Source organism: Mustela lutreola, chromosome 3 (genome assembly GCF_030435805.1).
Source record: "Mustela lutreola isolate mMusLut2 chromosome 3, mMusLut2.pri, whole genome shotgun sequence".
Lineage (NCBI taxonomy): Eukaryota > Metazoa > Chordata > Mammalia > Carnivora > Mustelidae > Mustela > Mustela lutreola.
This window is the reverse complement of record NC_081292.1, coordinates 116306202-116330812: the sequence shown is the minus strand read 5'-3', so window position 1 is coordinate 116330812 and position 24611 is coordinate 116306202. Positions and strand designations below refer to the sequence as shown.

General features: G+C 37.6%; 1 protein-coding gene across 10 annotated transcripts in view; it reads right to left on the bottom strand.

The window, feature by feature from the left end:
* R3HDM1 (R3H domain containing 1) overlaps positions 1-24611 on the bottom strand; it is a 204340-nt gene continuing 179729 nt past the window's right edge. For all 10 annotated transcript variants that reach the window (XM_059166718.1, XM_059166720.1, XM_059166721.1 and 7 more), the window contains 6 exons: positions 19239-19342; positions 17122-17294; positions 8061-8205; positions 2602-2684; positions 2043-2127; positions 1-1338 (listed from right to left, as the gene is read on the bottom strand). In XM_059166718.1, coding sequence (XP_059022701.1) covers positions 980-1338; positions 2043-2127; positions 2602-2684; positions 8061-8205; positions 17122-17294; positions 19239-19342 — 949 coding nt within the window. In that variant the 3' untranslated portion in view covers positions 1-979. The remainder of the gene's footprint in view (positions 1339-2042; positions 2128-2601; positions 2685-8060; positions 8206-17121; positions 17295-19238; positions 19343-24611) is intronic.

Sequence of the window (24611 nt, the reverse complement as noted above, 5' to 3'; positions counted from 1 at the left end):
TATATTTGTAAACATTTATTCTCTTGAACTGAAAAAGGCTTGCATCAGCACACATTGTACAGCCTTGCAAATTACACAGAAATTGAAAAAAAGGTTCCTTGTTCATAAGTGCAATGAATCTTTGATGTCCAGTGATCCGCTGCAAACAATGAAAACAAATCTTAAACCACTTAAGAAGTTTCCAGCACTCATCAAATGCATTTCCTTAGGTGACAAAAAATCCACAAGGAGGGGAATGCAAATAAGTGGCATTTAGTTATCAGAGGGACACTTAAAAAAAAAAAAAAAAAGTGGAAGTATTTTCCTGCCTAAAATTATTCCTATTCCCCTTTGAATCTAAGTGTTAAGAACATAATTTACTTTACACTCAATGTTCATACTACCTAAATGAATAAGGAAAGGACCCTATGAGGGAGCTCTGTATTTTCTGAAAATTTTTTCTGTGTTTAGAGATACAGGGGAAGAGTAATCTTCTATTTATGGGCTCTCCTTAGGCACCCTCCAGCCCTCCAAGAAAGACAGAACATGGTTTTGACTTGGTTATTCCACTCCTGCATTCTTTTCCCCCCAAATTCTATGTTGGGTCACATTGTGCTGGTTGCAAAAAAGAAATACAGGTTGCAACTGGTTGTAATCATTTTGAAGAATAATTTGCTGTACAATAGAGCTTTGGATCTGATACAAGAATTCAGAAATATAAAACAAAATAACTATAAAAGTTAGGAGGCATTTGAACAGCATTTCCTCAGAAAAAGCTGCTAACTCTGTATCATTCTGATGTGGATTCCTACAGTCATTTGGGGTGAAATGTGTACTTCTCCCCCTTTGCTGAATCACTGGCCTGTCTTCAAAAGCTATAACGCCATGACCACACGTCCTAGGAGTCTCTATCATGTTAACAGAAGCTCCAAATACCAAGCCAATTAAAGATGGGTGAGGACAGGGGTATCATAAAGGCCAAGGGTCCAAGGTGGCTCTGTTACTGAGAACTTGCCCTTTCCAGAATGTGAAAGTCATAGTGCTTCTTGCTTGTTCTCAGCTTAAATTTGTTAACCGAGTTAATTTGTTTCTTCAATGCATTCTGTGCAGCTGAAATGGAGGGGAATGTGGCTAAGACGGTGTATGTGGAGGCCAAGTCACTGGGTTTAGAGCGTTCAGGGTTGACAGTGTTGTCCCCGCTACCACAGCAGAGGGGGTGACGACGCAGCTGGGGCTGGGATTGAGGGTCCCGGAGCCACCGGATCTTGGCGCCAATTTTAAAGAGTTCCCCAAAAAGCTTCTCAGCTTCCATGCGAGTTATTCCATCTGGTAGTTCAGTAATTTCCAAGACCTTCCCAACTAGAATGGAAAAGGTGTAGAATTAATAATCCCTGTAACTAAGATGGTGGGCAAAAAGTACTGAAGACCCAGATATCACATAAGAAATGAACGGGATTTTGTGAAACCCTTCAAACCCCACAAAACTATAATTATGGCCGTCTTTTAAAGCACTCCTACTTAGCCCTAAGGCAGGGGGTGTAGAGCTAATAGTATTAAACTACCCATCTCAGTCCTGGCTGTTAGCTGTACATAGAAAACACAGCATTGTATAGTGGATTCTCTAAGTTAGGTGTGTGTTCTTGGGCTGTTTCCTGAATAAAACAGCACTTTCCGTAACCCCCAAAGCTGCTGAGTGCCCTCTGAAAGCCCTCTGCCACAGAAAGGCAGTTATCTGTCCATCAGACTGTCTCTGCGTGGGTGGAAGGACTACTTCCTTTCTCCAAGGACACAGAAGCAAAGAGTGTCATTCTGCCTGTTCCTTTCACACATAACTTTTCCTTTTGGTCCCTTCGTCCTTCCTAAATCCTCCTGCACCTAACTGCACTCTGAAATCTGAAATAAGACAAAAGAATGTATTTTAAGAGCCCTATATAACAGACAGCACCATTTCTTGTAACATATAGGACAGGATTTTAGGAAGCAGAAAGCCCCTTTCTGTTTAAAGACTGTTGAACTGGTCAGCAGTTTGTGGAACCACATCCAGTTGCCTCTCAGGGACATACCTGCTTCTCCGGCACCAAGATCAGTGGATGCAGCTTTTTTAGCTTGTTTCCTTCCTCGGTTTCCATGCCTGTTGCCAGACTGACCCTGAAAACCCACAATCAGATGAGAAATAAAATTCATAGTGCTGAAAAATATAACTGTGATGTTTAAACACTTAACACCTAAACATACTCAGTCTGGATTTTGTACTTCAGCAGAAAAAATTCAAACACATACCCTTGTGGCAATGGCATTTCTGTCCCTCACTATGACCAGTCACTTGTCGTCTTTCATAAGCAAGGGTGCCCTGATGCCCCAGCACTGTCCACCGCCCTATTTGGAGTGCACGAGTGTGTGACTGCTCATGCAAATAGCACACCACCTTCTCCCTTGCCTGCTCTCAGCCGGGCCAGACCCAGACTCAATGCAGCCAGATGACACTGATAACTCAGCTGGCTGAGGCACACGGGTCTCCCTTGTGACTGCCAACAGGTGGGCCCAGGCCGCCTACACTCTCCACCACCCAAGTATGCTTTTCTGCCAACCAAGCCTAGGTCGTCAGACAGCTAGCTTTCACACCTGTTGGGCTGGAATGTGTCCGTGCAGAACAGCAGGAGGGTTGTACTGCAGAGGCTGGCCAAGTAACGGATATCTGGCATCTCCTGAAAGTCAATAACAAAACATTTCTAAGTTGTTCTCTGCTCAGTTATAAAAGTACATCCCAAAGTTTTCTAAATTGTCCAAAATAGTTCAGATTTGTTAGAATAAAAAAAGTGTAGGAATGACATATATATATATATATATTTTACTTTTTTTAGATTTTTTACTTTTATTTATTTGAAACAGAGAGAGAGAGATCACAAGTATGCAGAGAGGCAGGCATAGAGAAAGAGAGGAGAAAGCAGGCTCCCCGGTGAGCAGAGAGCCCGATGGGGGCCTTGATCCCAGGACCCTGAGATCACGATCTGAGCCGAAGACAGAGGCTTAAGCCACTGAGCCACCCAGGTGCCCGGTACTGACATATTTTTAAAAAGGATGAAAAGTTTCCATTTTCCCTTTAAAGAGCTGGGGTAAACTTCTGAGAGGAATGAAGACTAATAACAGTGGCTATAGAGGAAGGTAAGTGGTGGGAACTGGGTGGAAAGGGGATAGGATAGAGAGAAACTTTCCTAATTTACCTTAACATTTGATACAAAATCCTCCAAAATAAGTCTAATACCCATTCCACCCACTTGAAATGCTAAAATCCACATTTTCTATGATGGTTAAAAATTGATATAACTGGGCGCCTGGGTGGCTCAGTGGGTTAAAGCCTCTGCCTTCGGCTCAGGTCGTGATCTCAGGGTCCTGGGAGACCTGCATCAGACTCTCTGCTCAGCGGAAAGCCTGCTTTCTCCTTTCTCTCTGACTGCCTCTCTGCCTCCTTGTGATCTCTCTCTCTCTCTCTGTCAAATAAATAAATAAAATCTTTAAAAAAATTAATATAACTTATATTTCAGAAGAAGGAAAAATCCTGGAAAAACATTAAGCTATCTACCCAAAGTCACACTGCTTTTTAAAAAAAGACATTTTTTTTCCCCAGTAATCTCTACACCCAAGGTGGGGCTCAAACCCATAACCCCGACCTCCAGAGTTGCATGTTCTACTGAATGAGCCAGCTCATTTGTATTAATTTGTATTAATTACTACAAATATGTGCACTTATACCTTTATATATACTCCTTACAAACATTTCTTTTAAAATTAATTTATTTTGGGGTGCCTGGGTGGCTCAGTTGGTTAAACATAAGACTCTTGATTTCAGCTCAGGTCTTGATCTCAGGGTTGTAATATCAAGCCACTCCACACCGTGTGGAGCCTGTTTAAGATTCTCTTTCCCTCAAGAGAGGAAAAAATAAAACAAGATGAAATGAAAGAGGGAGACTAACCATAAGACATTCTTAATCACAGGAAAGAAACTGAAGGTTGTTGGGGAGCATAGTGGAGGGATGGGGTAACTGGGTGACAGACATTAAGGAGGGCATGTGATGTAATGAGCACTGGGTATTATATAAGACTGACAAATCACAGGCCTGTACCTCTGAAACCAGTAATACATTATATATTAATTAATTGAATTTAAATAAAAAAGTTAAATAGGGGCACCTGGGTGGCTCAGTGGGTTAAGCCGCTGCCTTCGGCTGAGGTCATGATCTCAGGGTCCTGGGATCGAGTCCCGCATCGGGCTCTCTGCTCAGCAGGGAGCCTGCTCCCCCCGCCCTCTGCCTGCCTCTCTGCCTACTTGTGATCTGTCTCTGTCAAATAAATAAATAAAATCTTTAAAAAAAAAAAAAGTTAAATAAAACAAATATAATGCCATTGGAGGGAAAAATTCTTTCTCCCTCTCCCTCTGTCACTCCTCATCACCTCTATCTCCCTCTCAAAAAAAAAAGAAAAGAGAGAAAGAGAGAGAGAGAGAAAGAGAACAAAAGTTCTAAATAAAAAAAAAACAAAAACAAAACAAAACAAAAAAAACAAACTCTAAGGGCACCTGGGTGGCTCAGTGTCAGTGGGTTAAAGCCTCTGCCTTCGGCTCAGGTCATGATCCTGGGATCAAAGGTCCTGGGATCGAGCCCCATACCGGGCTCTCTGCTTGGCAGGAAGCCTGCTTACCCCTCTCTCTCTGCCTGTTTCTTTGCCTACTTGTGATCTGTCTGTCAAATAAATAAATAAAATCTTAAAAAAAATAATCTCTACATCCATTGTGGGGCTTGAACTCATGACTGAGATCGAGAGTTAAGCTCTTTCAGCTGAGCCAGCCAGGTACCCATTTCAAACATTTTTATAGTCTTAACCAATGGGTATATTTACACTTTAGGTCTTGGGTCTAGTCTTAAACACTTTTTAAAGGGATTAATAAATGCTGATCGCAAAAACCTTGTCCTGGAGAATGTTTTCATTTGTTAATATTCTCATTTTAGGGGCAACTGGGTGGCTCAGTCGGTTAAGTGTCTGACTCTTGATTTGGTCATCACCTCAGCCAGAGGTAGAGCCCTACATCAGGCTCCACGCTCAGCGGGGAGTCTGCTTGAGGATTCTTCTTCCATCCATACCACCCCTGCTACCCACTCTCACATGTGTACTCTCTCTCTAAAATAAATAAATCTTAAAAAAAATCTTCTCATTTTATTTTAACCGTAAGTTTCCCAATTCACTACATTCTGCATTTGAAAGGGGATTATGCATAGGTGCTAGAAAAACACTTCAGGGAATCATACATCCCTTCTCCTATAAGCTTCCTAACAGAGAAAAGGAAGGTATAGACTTCTCTCTACTCTATGGAGCTCTTTTCAGATGGACAGTGTTAAGGTGCTAGGGCAGCTCCCTGGCAGGACACACCCATGACACACTTGCTCCTTCCCAAGCACTATCTGAAGGGCAGATATGCCATGGTGGCTTGATGTTGAGATCAGAGAAGCATGAAGATTCATACAAAACAGTGCAAAAGAGTCAGAATTATGTTTAGACCCATGGAGCAGTATACTTTTGAAATATGGAGTTGAGCTGTAGACAGCAATAATCAAAGATTCCTCCCTATAGGCCATGCTGTGCTTCTCTTGGGGCACTCGTACTAGACCATGTATCTGGTAGTACCATATTGCCATATACTGTTTAAATTCATTATTTATAACATGTTCTATTTTTCTAAATTATTAAAGTATGTGGCTTTGTAGAAAACTTGGAAACAGAATTACAAAGGAGAAAATAAAAACCTCTCTGGTAATTCCATCACTTTAACATTTTGGCGTGTATTTTTTCAGTGTTTGTTCTACTTATGCACACATGTGCATATATATATATATATATATATATATATATATATATATATATAATATATATATTTTAAAGATTTTACTTATTTGAGAAAGAGTGTGTGATCAGGGGTGGGGAGGAACAGAGGGAGAGGGAGAAGCATGATCTCCCTGAAATCATGACCTGAGCTAAAGGCAGATGCTTAACCAACTGAGCCACCCAGGTGGCTCTATAAGTCTTTAAAAAATTGAGACAATAATTTACGTAAAATAAAATGCACATCTTTAGTATTGGGTCTGATGAATTCTAACAATTGTAGAAGTCCATGTAATCACAACCCCAAAAAGACAATGAATGCTTCCATTCCCTGAAAAAATGTTCCCTCAACTCCTTACTAGTCAATTCCATATCCCATCCACATCACTACCTGATTTCTAACATCATAGCTTAGTTTGCCTATTACTGGATTTCATTTAATTAGAATCGCACATTAGATCTTCTTTTTGTGTCTGACTTGTTTTTTGCTTAACAAGACTCTGAACTTCATCAATGCTGTTGCACGTCAGTTTGCTTTGTTCATTCAAACTGTTGATCAATATTTCATTTTAAGGATGCCTTACAATCTGTTTAATAGTCTTTGGTTGGTGGACATGAGGTTGTGTCCAGTTTGGGCAATTATAATAAGGTTTTTACATATGTTCTACAAATGTGCATAGACATATTTTCATTTTTCTTAGGTAAATACCTAAGAGTGGAATTGCTGCATTGCAAGGTAAGTGATTAACTCTGAAGAAACTCAAATCTTTTTCCAAAGTGGTTTTAAAATTTTACACCTCTACACCCATGTGCAAGAATTTTAGTTGCTCTGTAACTTCACCTACATTCTGTTGTGTTAATCTTTTTGTTACAGCCATTCCAGTGGGGGCAAAGTGATATTTCATTCAGATTTTAATATTCCTTTCCCTAATCAACAATGAATGATGTTGAGCACCTGTTCAAAGGCTTACTGGGCATTTATAGATCTTCTTTTTTGAAATGCCCAGGTAACTTTTATTTTTAATTAAAAATAAAATTTAAATTAAGTAATCTCTATGCCCCACATGGGGCTCAAACTCATGACCCTAAGATCAAGTCAAGAGTCACATGCTCTACAGTCTGAGCCAGCCAAGTGCTGCTTTTTTACATTGAAGTATAGTTGACACACAATGTTACATTAGTTTCAGGTATACAACATAGTGACTCTACAACTTATATGCTATGCTATGCTCACCACATGCGCAGCTACCATCTGTCACCATAAAATGCCATTATAATATTACTGAGTATATTCTCATATGCTGGACTCCCCATCCCTTTGACTTATTCATTCCATAACTGCAAGTTCGTATCTCCCAACTCCTCTTTATGTATCCTGTTTTTTAAAATCACTCACTGTACTGTGAATATTTCTTCTAACAATTCTTTAAAACATGATTTGTGGATAACTGTATAGTATTCCTTATACAGATATACCAAATCTAATCCTTACTAATGGACATTTAGGTTGTTTTGCATTTTTCTGCTACAGACCAAACTCTTCTGTGGATAGATCATTGTGTGCATTATCCTTAGGATAAATTCCAGAAATTAAAATTAATGTTTTCCATATTATTTTAGAATTATCCATTTGCTGTTCCTCCAATTAGACTGAGGTCAGGTAAGGACTTCTCCTTATTCATCTTTGTATCTCAGGGGCACAATGAGGACACAATAACTGTTGAATACACTTTTGAATAACCTTTTAATATATACTACTCTGATAGAGAAATTAGAAAAAAAAAACCCAAATTTATAGCATTGCATATTACTACTATAGAGAAATGGAGTCTAAGGATAGTAGTTATGGTCATTTGAACTCTATCACATAAGTAATTATTGAATGGAAGTAGTTACTAAGATAGTAATTATTAATTAGTGATGAAACATTAAGGTTAGGAGAGTATATGGTAATAAACGCATATGCCTGGGTGGAGGTGAAAATGCAGTCCTGTGGACAAGTGAAAGTAGTACAAGGGAAATCACAAAGTGATTGGGAAGGGATGTCTTTTATCTTCAATTAAAAAAAAAAAATTAACTTCAGTGTAGTTAAGATACAGTGTGGTAAGAGTTTCAGGTGTACAATACAGTGATTCAACAGTTCCACTCAACACCCAGGGGAGGGGATACCTTCCAATCCTCTGAGGCTGTGACTAGTTTCGTGCACTTACCTTGCCCTGGAACAAAAGGTCTAGAAAACTGAGGTATGATGGAAAGGGGTGGTCCAGAGGGACGGACAGTTTTCAGGGTGGTCAGCTGAGCTGGTGCTGGCGACTGAGCTGGTGAAATAATGGGACTACTGAGTTGAGGGCTGTGCTGTAATCACAACAAAAAAACAGGTTAGCATTTTAGTGATGTTCTTTGCAGATTAACTTTTGAACAAATTTCTTATTTTTTTCAGATTACAAATATGAATTAATCATTAAAAAATTTAAACACAGAGATTTATAATTTTCAGCTCCCAAAGATAAACACTGGAACAGACTGTTTCTAAGCATATGCAGCCATACATCTACACTTTACAAAAACGGAAGTAGACTGACTATAATCCAACTTTTGAATCTTGCTTTTGTACCTGGACATTAATATTGTAGATACTTTTCCATGACAAAAAAATATACATTTATCTTATTTTTTTGGTCATGTTAACAGTTTCTTTAATATTTTGTTTTTAAACAATTCATCCCTAAAGAACAATTACCAAAAATAGTACAAAGAACTCTCAGATTTCCCAAATGTGATTTTCCTATATTTTTATATGTCTCTCTGCATATTTTTAAATCTTTATTATCTCTCTCTGTATACAGTTATTTTTTTCCAAAATATTTGAGAATGAGTTGGTTACAATACCCCATCCCAAAATAACTTCGTGTCTTTTTCCTAAAAACAAGGACATTTTCTATATAATTAACCAGCATAGGCTGATCAAAATCTATATAAAAGTGATTCTACTCTCTACGTAATAGTGTTCGAGAACACTTTGAAATAAAGATGTTTCTAAAAAAGTCCTTGAAGAAAAACTATTATCAAAATCAGGCAATTAACAATACAGCAATATTATGTAATCTATAGAGTTTATTCAAATTTCACCAATTGTCCCACTAACATACTTTACAACAAAAAGGAAAAAAATCTCCGCTTCTAGTCCAAAATTAAATGGTGCATTTAGTTGTCACGTCTCTTTCATCTTTTTTTCTTTTTAAAGTAGCATGGGGCTTGAACTCACAATCCAGAGATCAAGACCTGAGCTCAAATCAAGAGTTCGATGCTTAACTGACTGAATCACTCAGGTCTCCTTTTTCTTTTATTTATTTATTTTTTTTTAATATTTTATTTATTTATTTGAGAGAGAGACAGTGAGAGAGAGCATGAGCGAGGAGAAGGTCAGAGAGCGAAGCAGACCCCCCATGGAGCTGGGAGCCTGATGCGGGACTCGATCGCGGGACTCCGGGATCATGACCTGAGCCGAAGGCAGTCGTCCAACCAACTGAGCCACCCAGGCGTCCCTCCTTTTTCTTTTAAATTGGGAACAGAGACTTAATCTTTTTTCTCTCTTGACTTTGACTTTTTTGAAGGTCATTTTGAAGATGAGTTATTTTGCAGAATGTCCCTTTGGTTTGCTGGCTGCTTCCTCATGCCCAAACTGACAAAGTACATTTGAGTGAGGACTAAGAGAAGGGATATGTGTGCTTCTCAATGCATCACAAGAGGGAACTTGACATCCATGTGTCAACACAATCTTGGTGACATTTACTTCCATCATTTGGTTAAGGTGGTATCTGCAAGGTTTCTTTGTTGTTAACTATTTTTTCTTTTCTCATTATAAGTGTCTTAGTGGGAGATCATATTACCTATAAACAGAATATTACTTCTTCCTTTCCAACTTGGATGCCTTTTATTTCTTTTTCTTGCCTAACTGCTCTAGGTAGGACTGCCAGTTACAATGCTGGCTGATGTGTACCTTTTAAAATCTACTGAGATTTAACTTGTGGCCTAACATACAGATGGTCTATCTAAGAAAATGTCCCAGGTACACAAGAAGGATGTAAGTGCTGTTCTTGTCAGGGAGAGTGTTCTCTATACCTCTGTTGCATCTATTTGGTTTGTTTTGTTTAAGCTCTCCATTTCCTTAACTCTTGCCTCGTTGTTAAATCCCTTATTGAGAGTAGGGCATTAAAGTTTCCAACTGTTACATGATGGTTTGTTCTTGTAACTATTACACCTTCTTGCTGTACTGAACTTTTGTATCTTTTTTTTTTAAGATTTTTAATTTCTTATTTGACAGACAGAGATCACAAGTAGGTAGAGAGGCAAGCAGTGAGAGGGAAGGCAGGCTCCCCGCTGAGCAGAGAGCCTGATTTGGGGCTCGATCCCAGGACCCTGGGATCATGACCTGAGCTGAAGGCAGAGGCTTTAACACACTAAGCCACACAGGTGCCCCCGAACTTTTCGATCTTGAAAATTTTTTGGATCTAGAGTCTTACTTTGTTTGATATTAGCAATAACAACCCCTATTCTCTTTCGGTTACTATTTTCGTGAATTATCTTTTTGCATCCCTTCATTTGCAATTCATTTGTGTATTTGGACCTAAAGTGAGTTTCATAGATAGCATGTAATTAGATCAGGTGTTTTAAATCCATTCTGCCAATCTCTGTCTTTACAGTTAAAATAACCACTGATAAAGAGGGACTTACCTTTGTCACTTCACTGTTTTCTATATGCCTTTTAACTTCCTCCCCACCCTCACTTTCTGCATTAGTCTTTTGTGTTTACTCCATTTTTTGTAGTAAGATATTTAAATTCCTTTCTCATTTCCTTTTGTATATGTTGCCATGGTTTTTTTTTTTTTTTTTTTTTTGAGGTGGGGGATGGTTTGGCTTGGATATTACACCTAACATCCTAAAGTTTTAACACCCTAATTTGAATTTATACCAGCCTAACTTCAATAACATACAAAAACTCTGCTTCTTTATGGCTCGTCCCCATCTCTTTTGGTTGCTGATGTCATAAAATTACGTCTTTATACACTGTGTGCCCAGGAACATAAACTAATAATTCCTTTAAGAGTATTAGTCTCTTATTAAATTATGTAGAAAGCAAAAAATACAGTTATGGACCATTGGTACAATACAACTAGCTTTTATATAATTGCCCATGTGTTTAACTTAATAATTGAGAACCTTATTTCTACATATAGCTTTGTCTTACTGTCTATTGTTCTACTTCACTCTGCAGGACCCCTTCGAGAATTTCTTGCACAAAGGGCTCGGCTTTTATCTGAGGATATTAATTTCTATCTCACTCTTGAAGGGCAGTTTTGTCAAATACAGGATTCTTGGTTAACATTTTTTTCTTTTATTTTTATTTATTTATTTTTTTTAAAAAGATTTTTATTTACTTATTTGACAAACAGAGATCACAAGTAGGCAGAGAGGCAGGAAGAGAGAGAGAGGAGGATGCAGACTCCCCAGGGAGCAGAGAGCCCGATGCGGGGCTCGATCCCAGGACCCTGAGATCATAACCCGAGTTGAAGGCAGAGGCTTTAACCCACTGAGCCAGCCAGGTACCCCCAACATTTTTTTCTTTTAACACTTTGAATATACTGGCCTGCTGCCTTTGGCCTCCAGTTTCTGATGAGAAATTTGCTGATAATCTTTTCTGAGCATCTTTTCTATGTGTCAAGTTGTTTCTCTCCTGCTGCTTTTAGTATTCTGTCTTTATTTTTTGAGACTGATTATATTGTGTTTTAGTGTGGGTATTTTGGGAGTTCTTACTTGGAGTATGTCAAGCTACTTCACGTTTATATTCATGCTGTTTATCAAATTTGTTAAGTTTTCAACCATTATTTCTGCAAATATTTTCTCTTCTCCTTTTGGGACAACTGCAATGTGTTGGTCATTTTGATGGTGTCCCACAGGTCCCTTGGGCTCTGTTCAATTTTATTCATTCTTTTTTCTGTCTGTTCCTCAGACTCGTTCATTTCCACTGTCCTGTCTTCAAGTTCTCTGATTCTCTCTCTTCAGCCTGCTCGCATCTGCTACTGAATTCCTCCAGTGAACTTTTCATTGCAGTTATTATATTTTTAGCTCCAGAATTTCATTCTGGCTTCTTTTTAGGTTTTCTATCACTTTATTGATATTTCCATTTTGTTCATACATTATTATCTTATCTTTCCCTGTATCTTCCTGTAGTTCTTTGAGCAGTCTGAAGACAATTTTAAGGTCTTTGTCCAGGAGATCTGTCATCAGATCTTTTTCAGGGACAATTTTATGTTGACTTATTTTTTTTCCCTTGAATGGGCCATCCTGTCTCCCCTCTCTGTTGAAAACTGGACATTTGGATCTAACCATGTTGGTAAGTGGAAATCAGATTCTCTCCCCTTCCCAGGGTTTGTTCTGTTTTGTTGCTGTTATGGTTTTTGTTTACTGACTGCTGCAGGCTGTCTCTGTGCCAAAGATTGGCCTGAGGTATAACGCTGAGGTCTTTTCAGGGTTTGGCCTATGCCTTTTCCTGGGCAAGTGCCCTATATATTGATTTGCTTTTGAATGTCCCAGCCCTTACTGTGTGGCTCCCAAAATGGACTCAAAGAGAAAGATAAAGGGAAGGAAAACAGGATTCTGGTCCTTTAAGTCCCCTAGAAGTGTCATGGGAGAGATGTGCAACAATGTGGGGAGGTGCAACAACAATGGTATTGCCCCTTTGTCTACAGCTCTGTGATTAGAAGCTGAGACCCATCATGAGAACACAAAGCCTTTGTATTTGGAGGACAAGGCCCTTTTTTGCCCACCCTGGCTTCTGTAAGCTGCTCTAGTAACAATGTGCACAGTTGCCTGTCAGGGGGTGAAGGTAAGGATAGGCACCTATTACTGGGCTAAAAGCCGAATTTGACTGAATTTAATTACAATTTATCACCCAAGCTTTTCCCTGGCAATTGCAAGCCTTCAATAGATTGTAGTGCTCCAAAACTGTTATATCAGACAGATTCTGCCAGCGCAATTATTTCCAGGGGGAGAGAGAGACTCCTGATGCTTCTACTCTGCCATTTTCCTAGAATCCTCTCTCGTCCAGTGATGATTCTTGCCTGGTGGTTTGCAGATGGTGATTTTCTAATTCTAGCATTCTTTCTATTATTTACAGTTCATATTTTATTGTGAAGAAGAGCTTCACTCTTTCCCCATTCATTCATTTATATCAGGATGGACTCATGGATTCTATTTTATTTTAAGGGTGATCATTCATTTCTTATTTTATTTCCAAAGTATTTGAGCCTGGTCCTGTGTCTCTTGACACATCTCCATCACCCTTTAAGTATTTTATTACTTTCTGGCACAGCAACATGTTCCAAAATCACCTTGTATTTTATCCTGAATGAATCCTGGCAACAGTCATTTCACTACGGAGTCCTCGTTGCTTTAAGTGGAGAATGATATTTAGAAGTACCACTTGGGTAGTAGGTGTATCTCACTCTTTTTAGTATATACACTTAAGATATTTTCCTAAATGGTATAGTAATTTATTTAATCACTTATCTCACTGTTGTATATCAAGATATTTTTAGTTTTTCAAGGTCAACAACAGGTAAGAAAGAAATATCCAAGTACACATATTCCTGTGTGCTTGTTCCACAATTTTTATTGGACAAAGTTCTAAAAGTAAATTTGTGGATCAAAGGCTTATGTACCTTATGTACCTTCTACATAAATTTTTTCTTTGAGTACAGCTGACCGTTACACTAGTTTCAGGTGTAAAACACAGTGATTCAGCTTCTATATACATTACTCTATACTCACCACAAATATAGCTACCATCTGTCATCATATAGTACTATCACAATTATCACTGACTACCTTCCTTATGCTGAATGCTTCATCCCCATGACATACGCATTCCACGTGCATGTATCTCCTGTATCTCCTACTCCCCCTCATTGACTATATTCACCTCTCCACCTTCCAATCTCCCATCCCTCTGGCAACCATCAGTTTGTTCTATGTATTTACAGGCCTGACTCTGCTTTTTTAAAAGTTCTATTTATTTTGTTTTAAAGATTTATTTATTTATTTGACAGAGAGAGATCACAAGTAGGCAGAGAGGCAGGCAGAGAGAGAGAGAGGAGGAAGCAGGCTCCCTGCCGAGCAGAGAGCCCGATGCGGGACTCGATCCCAGGACCCTGAGATCATGAACCGAGCCGAAGGCAGCGGCTTTACCCACTGAGCCACCCAGGCGCCCCTATTTATTTTGTTTTAATGTTTATGCATTAGTTTTGTTTTTTAGATTGCACATATGAGTGAAATCATATGGTATTTGTCTTTCTCAGTCTTATTTCACTTAGTATAATACTCTCTAGGTTCATCCACGTTGTTGCAAATGGCAAGCTCTCTTTTTTATGGTTGAGTAATATTCCATTGTTTATATATCATATCTTCCTTATCCATTAGTATGTCAATGTATGCTTAGGTTGCTTCCATATCCTGGCTACTGTAAACAATGTTGAAATAAACTTAAGGCTACTTAAATTTTTTTGAATTAGTGTTCCCATTTTCTTTGGGTAAATACTCAGTAGAATTATTAAATTTCATGGTATTTCTATTTTTAATTTTTTGAGGAAAGTCCATACTGTTTTCCTCAGTGGCTGCACCAGGTTGCAATCCCACCACTAGCACACTACCTTTTCCTCCGCATCCTCGCCAATACTTGCTATTTCTTGTCTTTTTGATTGTAGCCATTCTGACAGGTGTAAGGTGGTATCTCATTGTGTTTCTGACCTACACTTCCCTGATGAGTGATACTGAACATCTTTCATGCATCTGTTGGCCATCTGTAGGTCTTCTTGGGAAAAATGTCTACTGAAGTCTTCTGCCCAATTTTTAATTGGATTGTTTGTGGATTTGGTGTTGAAATGCTATGTGCATTCTACATTTTCAAAAATGTCACTAAACTGCCTCCAAGAAGAGTTCTATCAATTTGCAGTACCACCAAGAATGTACAGGAGAGTTTGTAATTGGACATCTCTGCCAACAATGCAAATTTTAGTCTTCTTCAGTTTTCCCAATATAGATAAAAATATTTTTATATTTTCTTCTGATTAATGGCCACTGGCCATTTAGTTTTTGAGTACAGCTAGTAGCCTATAAATATCTTTGCCCTTTTTATTCTGCTATAATTTTGTCATGTGGATTTTATTCAGTTCATCTTTAAAAATATTTATTTATTAATATTTTCTTTCAGGATTTTATTTTAGTTTTTCTCAGTAATCTCTACACCCAATGTACATGAACATAATGAACTTCCATGAACCCATCACACAGCTTTGATTGTGTTTTCCCCTACTTTGTTCCCCCGAAAGAGTTCTGAGCAAATCTCAGGTATTATAGCATTTCATTTGCAAATAGTTTAATGTACAAATATTTAAAAAAATATTTTTATCTAATGGAACTTTTTTTTTTAAAGTAGGTTCCACACCCAGTATAGAGCCCAATGAGGGGCCTGAACTATGACCGTGAGAACAAGACCTGAGCTGAGATCAAGAGTCAGACTTCTTGGGACGCCTGGGTGGCTCAGTTGGTTAAGCGGCTGCCTTCGGCTCAGGCCATGATCCCAGCGTCCTGGGATCGAGTCCCACATCGGGCTCCTTGCTCGGCAGGGAGCCTGCTTCTCCCTCTGCCTCTGCCTGCCTCTCTGTTTGCCTGTGCTCGCTCGCTTTCTCTCCCTCTATCACTGGCAAATAAATAAATAAATAATCTTAAAAAAAAAAAAAAAGCTTTAAAGAGTCAGACTTCTAGCCTACTGAGACACCCAGGTGCCCCAGGAATTATTTTCTAAAAAGAAAAGGAAAAAAAAAAGATTCTCATACTAATGAAATTAACATATTTAAATATTCCCTTTATGCTGAAAAATGTCTTTTGAGTGTTCAATTTCAAAGGAAGATCCACAGGTTGTATCTGATAACTCCTGAGTATATTTTAATCTACGAAAGACTCAGCATTAATTTTTTACAAGATTTTAAAAAATTACTAACATATAATGTATTATTTGTTTCTGGGGTACAGGTCTGTGATTCATCAGTCTTACACAATACAGTGTTAACCATAACATACACACTCCCCAATCAATATTCATCACCCAGCCACCTTATCCCTCTTCCCCACTCCCTTCCGGCAACACTGTTTGTTTCCTGAGATAAGGGTCTCTTGTAAACGGTTTGGTCTTGTTTCATTTTTGCCTCTCTTCCCCTATGATCCTCTTGTTTCTTAAATTCTGCATATCAGTAAGATCGTATGGTAACTGTCTTTCTCTGATCTATTTCTCCTAGCATAATACCCTCTAGTTCCATCCATGTTGTTGCAAATGGCAAGATATCACTTTTTGATGGCTGCATTGTATTCCATTGTATATATATACCACATCTTCTTTACGCATTTACCCAGATGGACATTTGGGTTCTTACCATAGTCTGGCTATTGTGGACATTGCTGCTATAAACATTGGGTGCAGGTGCCTCAGCCTTCATTTCAAAATGCTGTTTTTTGTTTTTTTTTTTTTTTAAGAGAAATTAGGTCAATTTGTTCAGAAAAATATTCCATGGTATAAGCTGTTCTCCCCCACCCCCGTATTTTTTGTAATTAATAGCTAGATTTAGGGACTTGGTTAGATTCAGGCTCGGTGTTTTTTATGAGTACATTACAGGTGATGCTATGTACTTCCTTCTACACTACATTAGGAGGCAAATAATATTTGGTTGACCCACTTTTAGTGATCTTATAATTGATCAGTTGCTTCAAGTGTTGTCTGCTTAATTTATCCATTTTAAATTCTCCCATAAAACTTTTCCTTATGTTCCTGACATGTGCTGATGATTTTCTTTGATCCATTATTTTATTGAGATTCCAAAATGGTAATTTTAAAATTCCACCATTACTTTTATATTTATTGACTATATTTCTTCTACAATAAAGAGTGTTCTTGCATCAACTTTCTGGTTGCACTAATAGTTCATATGGGAAATGTAGGAAAACTACTTAATTTTCTTTATCACATTATAGATCTAGTATATCTTCTGATTTTTTTATATTAAAAATATTTTGAATATGAAAAAGTTGAAAGATAATATTTACATACTGAAAGAAATAGTGTGGATACAGAGAATGTTCAAACTTCTTTACTAAGATCCATCATATGTGACTAAAATGCTGAAAGTGTTAAAATTGTATTAAACAAAAGAAGCATCTTACCTGAACAATATTGTCTACGTTGCTAAATTCCACACACTTCTGCCCTCTCTGGTGATCACAGTAATACTTGTTTTGTTTCCACTGTGGGGGTGAGTGGGCGCGAGATTGTGGATTGTTTGGTACATTGAGCTGCATCATCACCATCCCTCCACCGGGGGGCGGAGGTGGCACAGCTGGAAAGCAGAATTAGGACAACGGTATCAGTATCCTATATATTAGGATATCAGTATCAGATCTAACTAACTGGTAGATCTTTAAATACTAAGAAAATGGCAATTAATTTTACACTTCTGAACAAAACTTTACTATCATATATGCGAGCCAGATTTAAGCCCTAGAGCTTTATGCTACAAGTGTGTGTTTAAAAAGGCATTAAAATGGGACTCTGTAGGCCTAAACATCTTATTCTAAAAACAGGTCCACAGTTATCTATAAAAGCGATTAGTTTAAAAAATAAATTAATTTAAAAATTGGTATTAAATCCACAAAGAAGAAAAAGTTTGGGATGTGGGAATCAGAAAGCACAATTTTAGTACTCTGAAATGTCTTGTAACTCTGGGAAAATCATTTAACCTCTTTTATTACATGTTCTCATCTGAAAAAGGCAGCAAAGACCTCCTTGGCTAACTTTAAAAAGTTGTTATGATCATATGCATGCACAAACACTTGTTAATTGTATGGCAGAGGTAAGTAGACTATTATATCTGACTCCTTATCTGACTTATTTCTCTCGTGTACTAGTCTACAGCACCACTAGTATTAGGCATGTATGCTGTCTGCCACCCACCCCCTCAGCTTAAGGTAAGGTAGGATTTTTATGCCTTGAGGGCCATAGTTTGTACCGCGGTAACCAAAATGGTAGTTTCCAGTTCCCTAGAAAGAGATCCAGCCTGATTGGCTAGGTAAACCACAGAGGGCTGACTGCTTAGGGACACCTCAATTATAGAAGCCCATGTTGAATGTACACTATTAGTCATTTATTTCATAATCATTTACTGTTTCTTTGTTTCTCAGAGATTTACATACGTCAATAAATCATTATAATAAAATAAGGTATCATGATAAAGGATTATTTAAGATAGCATGAAAACCAAAAAAAAAAAAGGAAGCAACCAACTCTAGTTTAAGTACTAGGGAAGCCAGTGTAGAATAGGTGATTTTTGAGTCAGACCTTAGAGATGAGCAGGATTTTGGCAAATAACAGTGGATGGGCATTCCAGGCAGAGGAAGAGGTACAAAAGTATCTTCAGCATGAAAAAGCATGGTACTTTGTCAAAAACACAGTTCTGTTCGACATGAACATGTAAGCATAATTAGGAGTCTTACTTGCTAGGGAGTTTACATGGAGAATCCATGCACTCTAGACTCAGAGAAATGACATTAAAGAGACTTTTGTTTCAGGAAAGTATCTCTTGAACAGTATGTATGTGTGTGTGTGTTGGGAAGGAGGAAAGCTGGGTGTGGGGGATACGTGGAATGAGCATAATACTCAGGAGACTGCTGCAAATAAGATGTGAAAAGAGTGACCAAGAATGGTGGCAGTGGGGAAAGAAGGCAGGCATGAGATCTGAAGGAACGGTGGCAGCACGAATGTGAAAGAAGAGACCTGAAGAGAGGTGATTATGACTCTGCAAACTTTTTGGTCCCTAGAGAGAGGGTGAGGTGAGGGATGCAGGTAGAGGGAGGAGTATTAAATCTAAAGTGCCTCTGACAATACCAGGTAGGGATGCCCAGATGGCAGTTGGCTATTCGGCCTCTTCTCAGCCAAAAGAAGATTTGAGAGGCGCTGGCAAAAAACAGTTGTTGAAGCGTAGAAGGTAGATGCATCTGCTAGGAAGAGCATGAAAAATAAGGAGATGATCCCGGAGAACATCAATGCTTATGAGGTGGGGAAAGAAGGAGAATCTGAGAAGAGAAACAGGATAGCAGTGTGGGAGTTACAGCAGTTGAAAAGGAAGGAGCGGATGGGAACTGTTAGCTCTGAATTTGCAAGGCACCCTAAATACCTTGGGTATATCTCAGCATATAAGAAGCTGAAAATCGTGTTCTAGACATGCCTAAGGAACTTAATTTCTCAAATGGACAAACCATTACCTATTTTCCAGTTATATTCATACCTGCACACTGGTGGCTTTGAAGCTGCTGGGAATTGCATGGTGAAGTAGTTCGAGGAAACTGTACTTGTTCTGATCCTGGATGTGGCAAGTAACCTACTGATGAGCTAGAGGCGAAAAAAATGAGACAAACACAAAAACAGCACAGTGAGATGGAGATGACTGTAAAGACCCTGAATGAACAGTCCTACAAATTTATTTAAATGAAATTATTTTTCAAAGTGGTTAGGAGTAAAAATAAAATCTACCACTATTCTCTGTGAGTTATAAACAATTACTTTTTGGATAAAAATCTCCTTATGTTTATGACAATAATACTGATTCTTTTTAAATCAGGAAACACCACTCCTAATTTCATTGCTCTTAGTCCTTTACAAATTACTCTAAATATGACTTTTTAATTATTCAAATAATTATTCAGAAAAGAAGAAAAATAACTTTATAAAATGGAAAAGTAATTTATTTGGATCTCACTTAGCTATATTTTAGAAAAGAGAATATGCAGTTTGACAACAATGAGACTCAGAGGATAATGTTTAACCACCTTTTTTAAAAAAGATTTTAGGGGTGCTTAGGTGGCTCAGTTGTTAAGCGTCTGACTTTGGCTCAGGTCATGATCCCAGGGTCCTGGGACTGAATCCCACATGGGGCTCCTTGCTAAACAGGGAGCCTACTTCTCCCTCTGCCTACTGCTCCTCCCGCTCCTGTGTGTGTGTCTCTCTCTCTTTTACAAAAAAGTAAATAAACAGATCAATAAAATCTTAAAAAAAAATCCAGACTACAGGACACTTAAAAAGACAAATGTGTAAAAACATTAGCAATATTTGTAGGGCAGCTGGAAATAAAAATGCCAACTAGATATTTGATATAACTAATAAGTTAACTACTACAATTTTTAACATGTGAAAGTGTTACAGTTTTATGGGTTAAAAATTTTTTTTTAGGGATTTCTATACAGAAATACTCATGAATGAAATGCCACAATATCTGAATTTATTTAAAAATCATATGGGAAGAGGATGAGGTAGAGCTTTAGAGGAAAACAGATGGGTCATTAGTTAATATCAGTAGAAGTTACGGGTACATGGTGGTTCAGTGCACTTTATGTTTATGTACATTGAAGAATTTCTGTAATAAAAAGTTAGAAATGTTTCTTTAAATCAGGCTGATAATTCTCCAATTACTAAAAATTCATTAAGTTTTATGGCTTCTTAGTGGCAGTAACTCATTGTGGCTCAATAAAAGAAAAAAAAGGGATATAAAGAGAGTATGCCACAAAAGGTGATTCTGGACTACAAAACAAAACGTAAAAATAGTACTTCCTGATGTAAATTACGATTGGGATGCATTATGAGTCTCAGCTAAGCAGTGGAAATAACACAGCTCAAGACATGGTTTGTAAACATGCTGCTACTAGGAGAAGAGAAAGTTTCTCTAGAAGGTAGAAGGATTTTTAGGTTCTAATTGGGATACATGCCCCCTTGAGCCATGCAGTACCCCTCACCCTGATCTTGGTCACTAAGCACCTTCTAATGGCTTATCCAAGTTCTGAGGCTCATGAATGACAGGAAGCCACCCAGAATAGGAATAAGAATATTCAGGTTACTGAGATGAGTGAGATATCCCATACTACTAAACTACAAATTGACATTCTACTTCACCACTTTAGTGGGTTTTAGTTTTATATAGTTAGTATAAACTGGCTTGCTAGTCTCAGATTACCCCTTAAGTAAATGAATTACAAAACTGAGTTCCAAGACCAAGTGATCTCCTTCAAAAGACATGAAGACACTTTAAGGGATATGGACCGGGCAATAAGTAGCTCTCTTAAATTTCTTAAATGCCCTACTTTCAATTACCATCAAATTTGTCTTTTACAAAGGCAGAACTAGAATAGGTTAGAAAAAAAAAAAAAGAAATGCAAAAGGGTCAGCTTTTTAAATACCACTCTCACTTTAAAAATGCAGATATTTATAATACATCAAAAAGGAAAAACCGTTTTGTAGTAGTTTCAAAAAGTTTTCCTTTGGGAGACGTTATAAGCAGAAAGGGGACTTTTTAAAGCAAAACACCAGGCCTAGTTCTTAAAGAAGTTCATACACTTCCACTGAGCAGGAAAATAAAACATCAATTCCATTAATCCATTTGGTCCCAAGCTTCCTAAAAACCATGAATGTAAATTAAAACTAATAATATCAACTTTCAATTGCAACAAAAACTGGCCTTGACGTTTACACTAGTTGTTTTGCTCTATTTTTTAGGAGCTGTCCCTTCCCATTCTATAGTACAGCCCAGTTAAATTGCTGCAAAACTGCCTCTCCAGGATCAGCAGAATGGATAAATGACGTAAATATCCAAAAGGTTTCTTCTTCTGGGTTTTCTGTAACGTTCATCTTATTCCTACAATGTTCTATGATAATTCATAGGTAAAAATTCCTCTTTTCTCTAGCCATTTGTTTTTTGCATTCTTACTGTATTCTGGAATCAAACCCATGATGGAAGAAATGATAAACACATTATGTGTTTTTAAAATCAGAAAACCACTGAAGTCTACCAAAGTCTGAAGAATGTTAAAAAATGTCCTATAACCATTTATGAATGCTTAAAACAGTCTTTTTAGGTAGTACTCCCAATGCCTCTTTGATTAGATCATGGTAATCTATTTGATACACTATGAGTGGAAATTAATTCTTATTAAGATATACTATCTGGGTACTCTTGCAAATTCAAAGTGATGTTACATTGCTATCTATTTTAATGGCTTTGACATTTAATACTTGATACAGTGGAAAGCACCATGGATTTTGGTGTCAGGAGGCAGCATGGGTTTGAGTTCAAAGTCCACTTATTGCAGTATGTCTTTGAACTTCAGTTCTCTCATCAATTAATGCGCTATTAATCCTTACCTTACTAAACTATGAGGAAAGACCTGGCCAAATAATTCAAAATACAAAAAGTCAAATGCAAAAATGTACATCTTCATTAATGATGAAATAACTGAATTAAAATGAGATATGTTTCTATTATGAAGCATGAGAACAAGTCAGTACCTAAAAAGATTGTAAGTCAAAGGAAGATTTTGTCAAAATACATGAAGAACTTTAAAAACAGACCTATTTTTTAACTTATTAATTCCCTCTAAGGACTTTACGTCAAGAAAGAAATTCAGATTGCTTACTAAATGGTCCAATTAAGTGAAAAAGATGAAAAAGACCTGCATGTTCTCCTTCTTCCTCGTTTCTTTAAAAAAAAAAAAAATTATTTATTTATTTATTTGAGATTTATTTATTTGCAAATTTACTTATTTGAGAGAGAGGGAGAGAGAGAGGGAGAGTGTGAGCAGGAGGATGAACAGTTGGGGAGGGAGGATAAGCAGACTTTTTGCTGAGCGCAGAGCCCAACATGGGGCTCGATCCCATGACCCCAAGTTAATGACCTGAGCCAAAATCAACTGTCGACGCTCAATGGACTGAGCCACCCAGGTGCTCAACCTATATGAAAAGAAAAAGCTATATGAAACTGTATGAAAAGAAAAAAGAGAAAAATATGAGTGTGACAACAACAGTTAACTTAGGGTTGTAGGAATACAGCTGATTCTTGACAATTTATACTGTTTGTTATTTTCCAAAAAAGCATGCATTCATTTTATAAGTATAAAAAAATAAACACTAAAAACATCCAATGAAAACTGCCTGATAAGTTTGACTTTTAAATCTTGCTTTGGGGATTTAATTCCAGTGAATGATCTGAATCTCCTTCAGAACTCCTCAGCAGATGTCAGAGCAAGGTCATCTAGAGACAGTTACACTGATTCTATGCAACATAAACCTTCAATTCATCTGAGGGTCAATGCACAGCTGAGCTTGCTGTCTCTAGAAGAAAATACGAGTTTTCTACCTTATAACCTTTCTGCAAGTCAAGGTGATTTCTAGCCTATCTATTTTTGTGGTGATGATATCTATTTAGGACAACATAAATAAAACTCTCAACTAATTAGAATTTGGTCAAACTATACGCTCAATGAATAAAAATAATATCAGGTAAAAATTTTACTGTACAATATTTCAGGTTTTCCCTTAAATGCAAAAGGCCAACTTTCCTTAGCTTTCTGGTTAAATGTTCACATTTATACAGATACTCATTTACAGCTTACCTATTCCCTATACCTGTATTTTGAATTATTTGGCCAAGTCTTTCCTCGTATTTCTAAAAACTCAATAGACTTAAAAGTAGAGAATAGAAAATACTTAAAAGACAAATAAAACAAAGATGGGACAAGGCCACCGGAGACAGCATTGTTGCTTTCACTGAACACTGAATCTGTGTTTCTTGGCAGCTAAGACAAAATGGTGAATCCAGAGGATAAAACTCTGCCAGGATGGTAAGAGAAGCAAGCATTTAAGCCTCTGGTAGGTACTGTATTACAGACATATCGTAACCACATTCTTTGATGAATTTAAAGCATGTAGTTAATTACAGAAGAATCCAGTCTTCTTATAGGAGAGACAGTTCACATTTTACTAGGAAACTGAAGGACTGGGGTGGAAAACTGGCCCTACGATAAGATTATTTCCCATTAAATAAACAGGTAGGCTGCAAAAGCCTCTGCAATAAGAGCTAATATTTTCCTTACAAATGAACTTTGAATACTTCAGTTACAGGTATGAGAGCCAAAAGTCCACTATAATATTTCATATAAAAGATGTCTTCGGCTTGAGCACTGTAAGGGTAGCTATAATCAAACACAATCAACCATAAATATATCTCTGTTACTGTTGGGAGAATGATTTTGAGAAGGACCATATTCTGACCAACCCATTAGGATGAACTTGATATCATTAAGCAGAGGCATTATTGGACCTGTTGGATACACCACTTTAGTAACTCAGTGAAGTGGTAGAAAGCATCAGCCAAACAATAGTTTTAGCTTTATTATAGTTGATCTTAAGCTGCTCTTTCTGGCAGTAATTTAGCTACTTATTAGGTCTGCTCTTAGAGTGACACCATAATATTGCCATTGACATGGAGGATAATTCTTATACACCAATGAGTAAGCTAAGGAACACAATCCTGTTCCTCCAATAGTTTCATCAAATCTTTTAAATATAATTTCAAAAGATGAGATGCCAGAATAGTATCGTTTCATATTGTTTAAATCAATATTTCACCTATTAGAAACTGACTTCTAGCATGACAACATTTCTGTTAAACTGCTCCCTAGAGGAACTGGTGAAACTATAAAAAAGCAACCGCTTAAAGCCTCTGGAAATGGTTCTAAGGCTGACCAGTATATAAGAAACATCTTAAGAACATCTATAAAAATCAGGCAGGAAAGGTTAGTCTGGTATTTGAACCAAGACTGCTCCCCCTTGATCC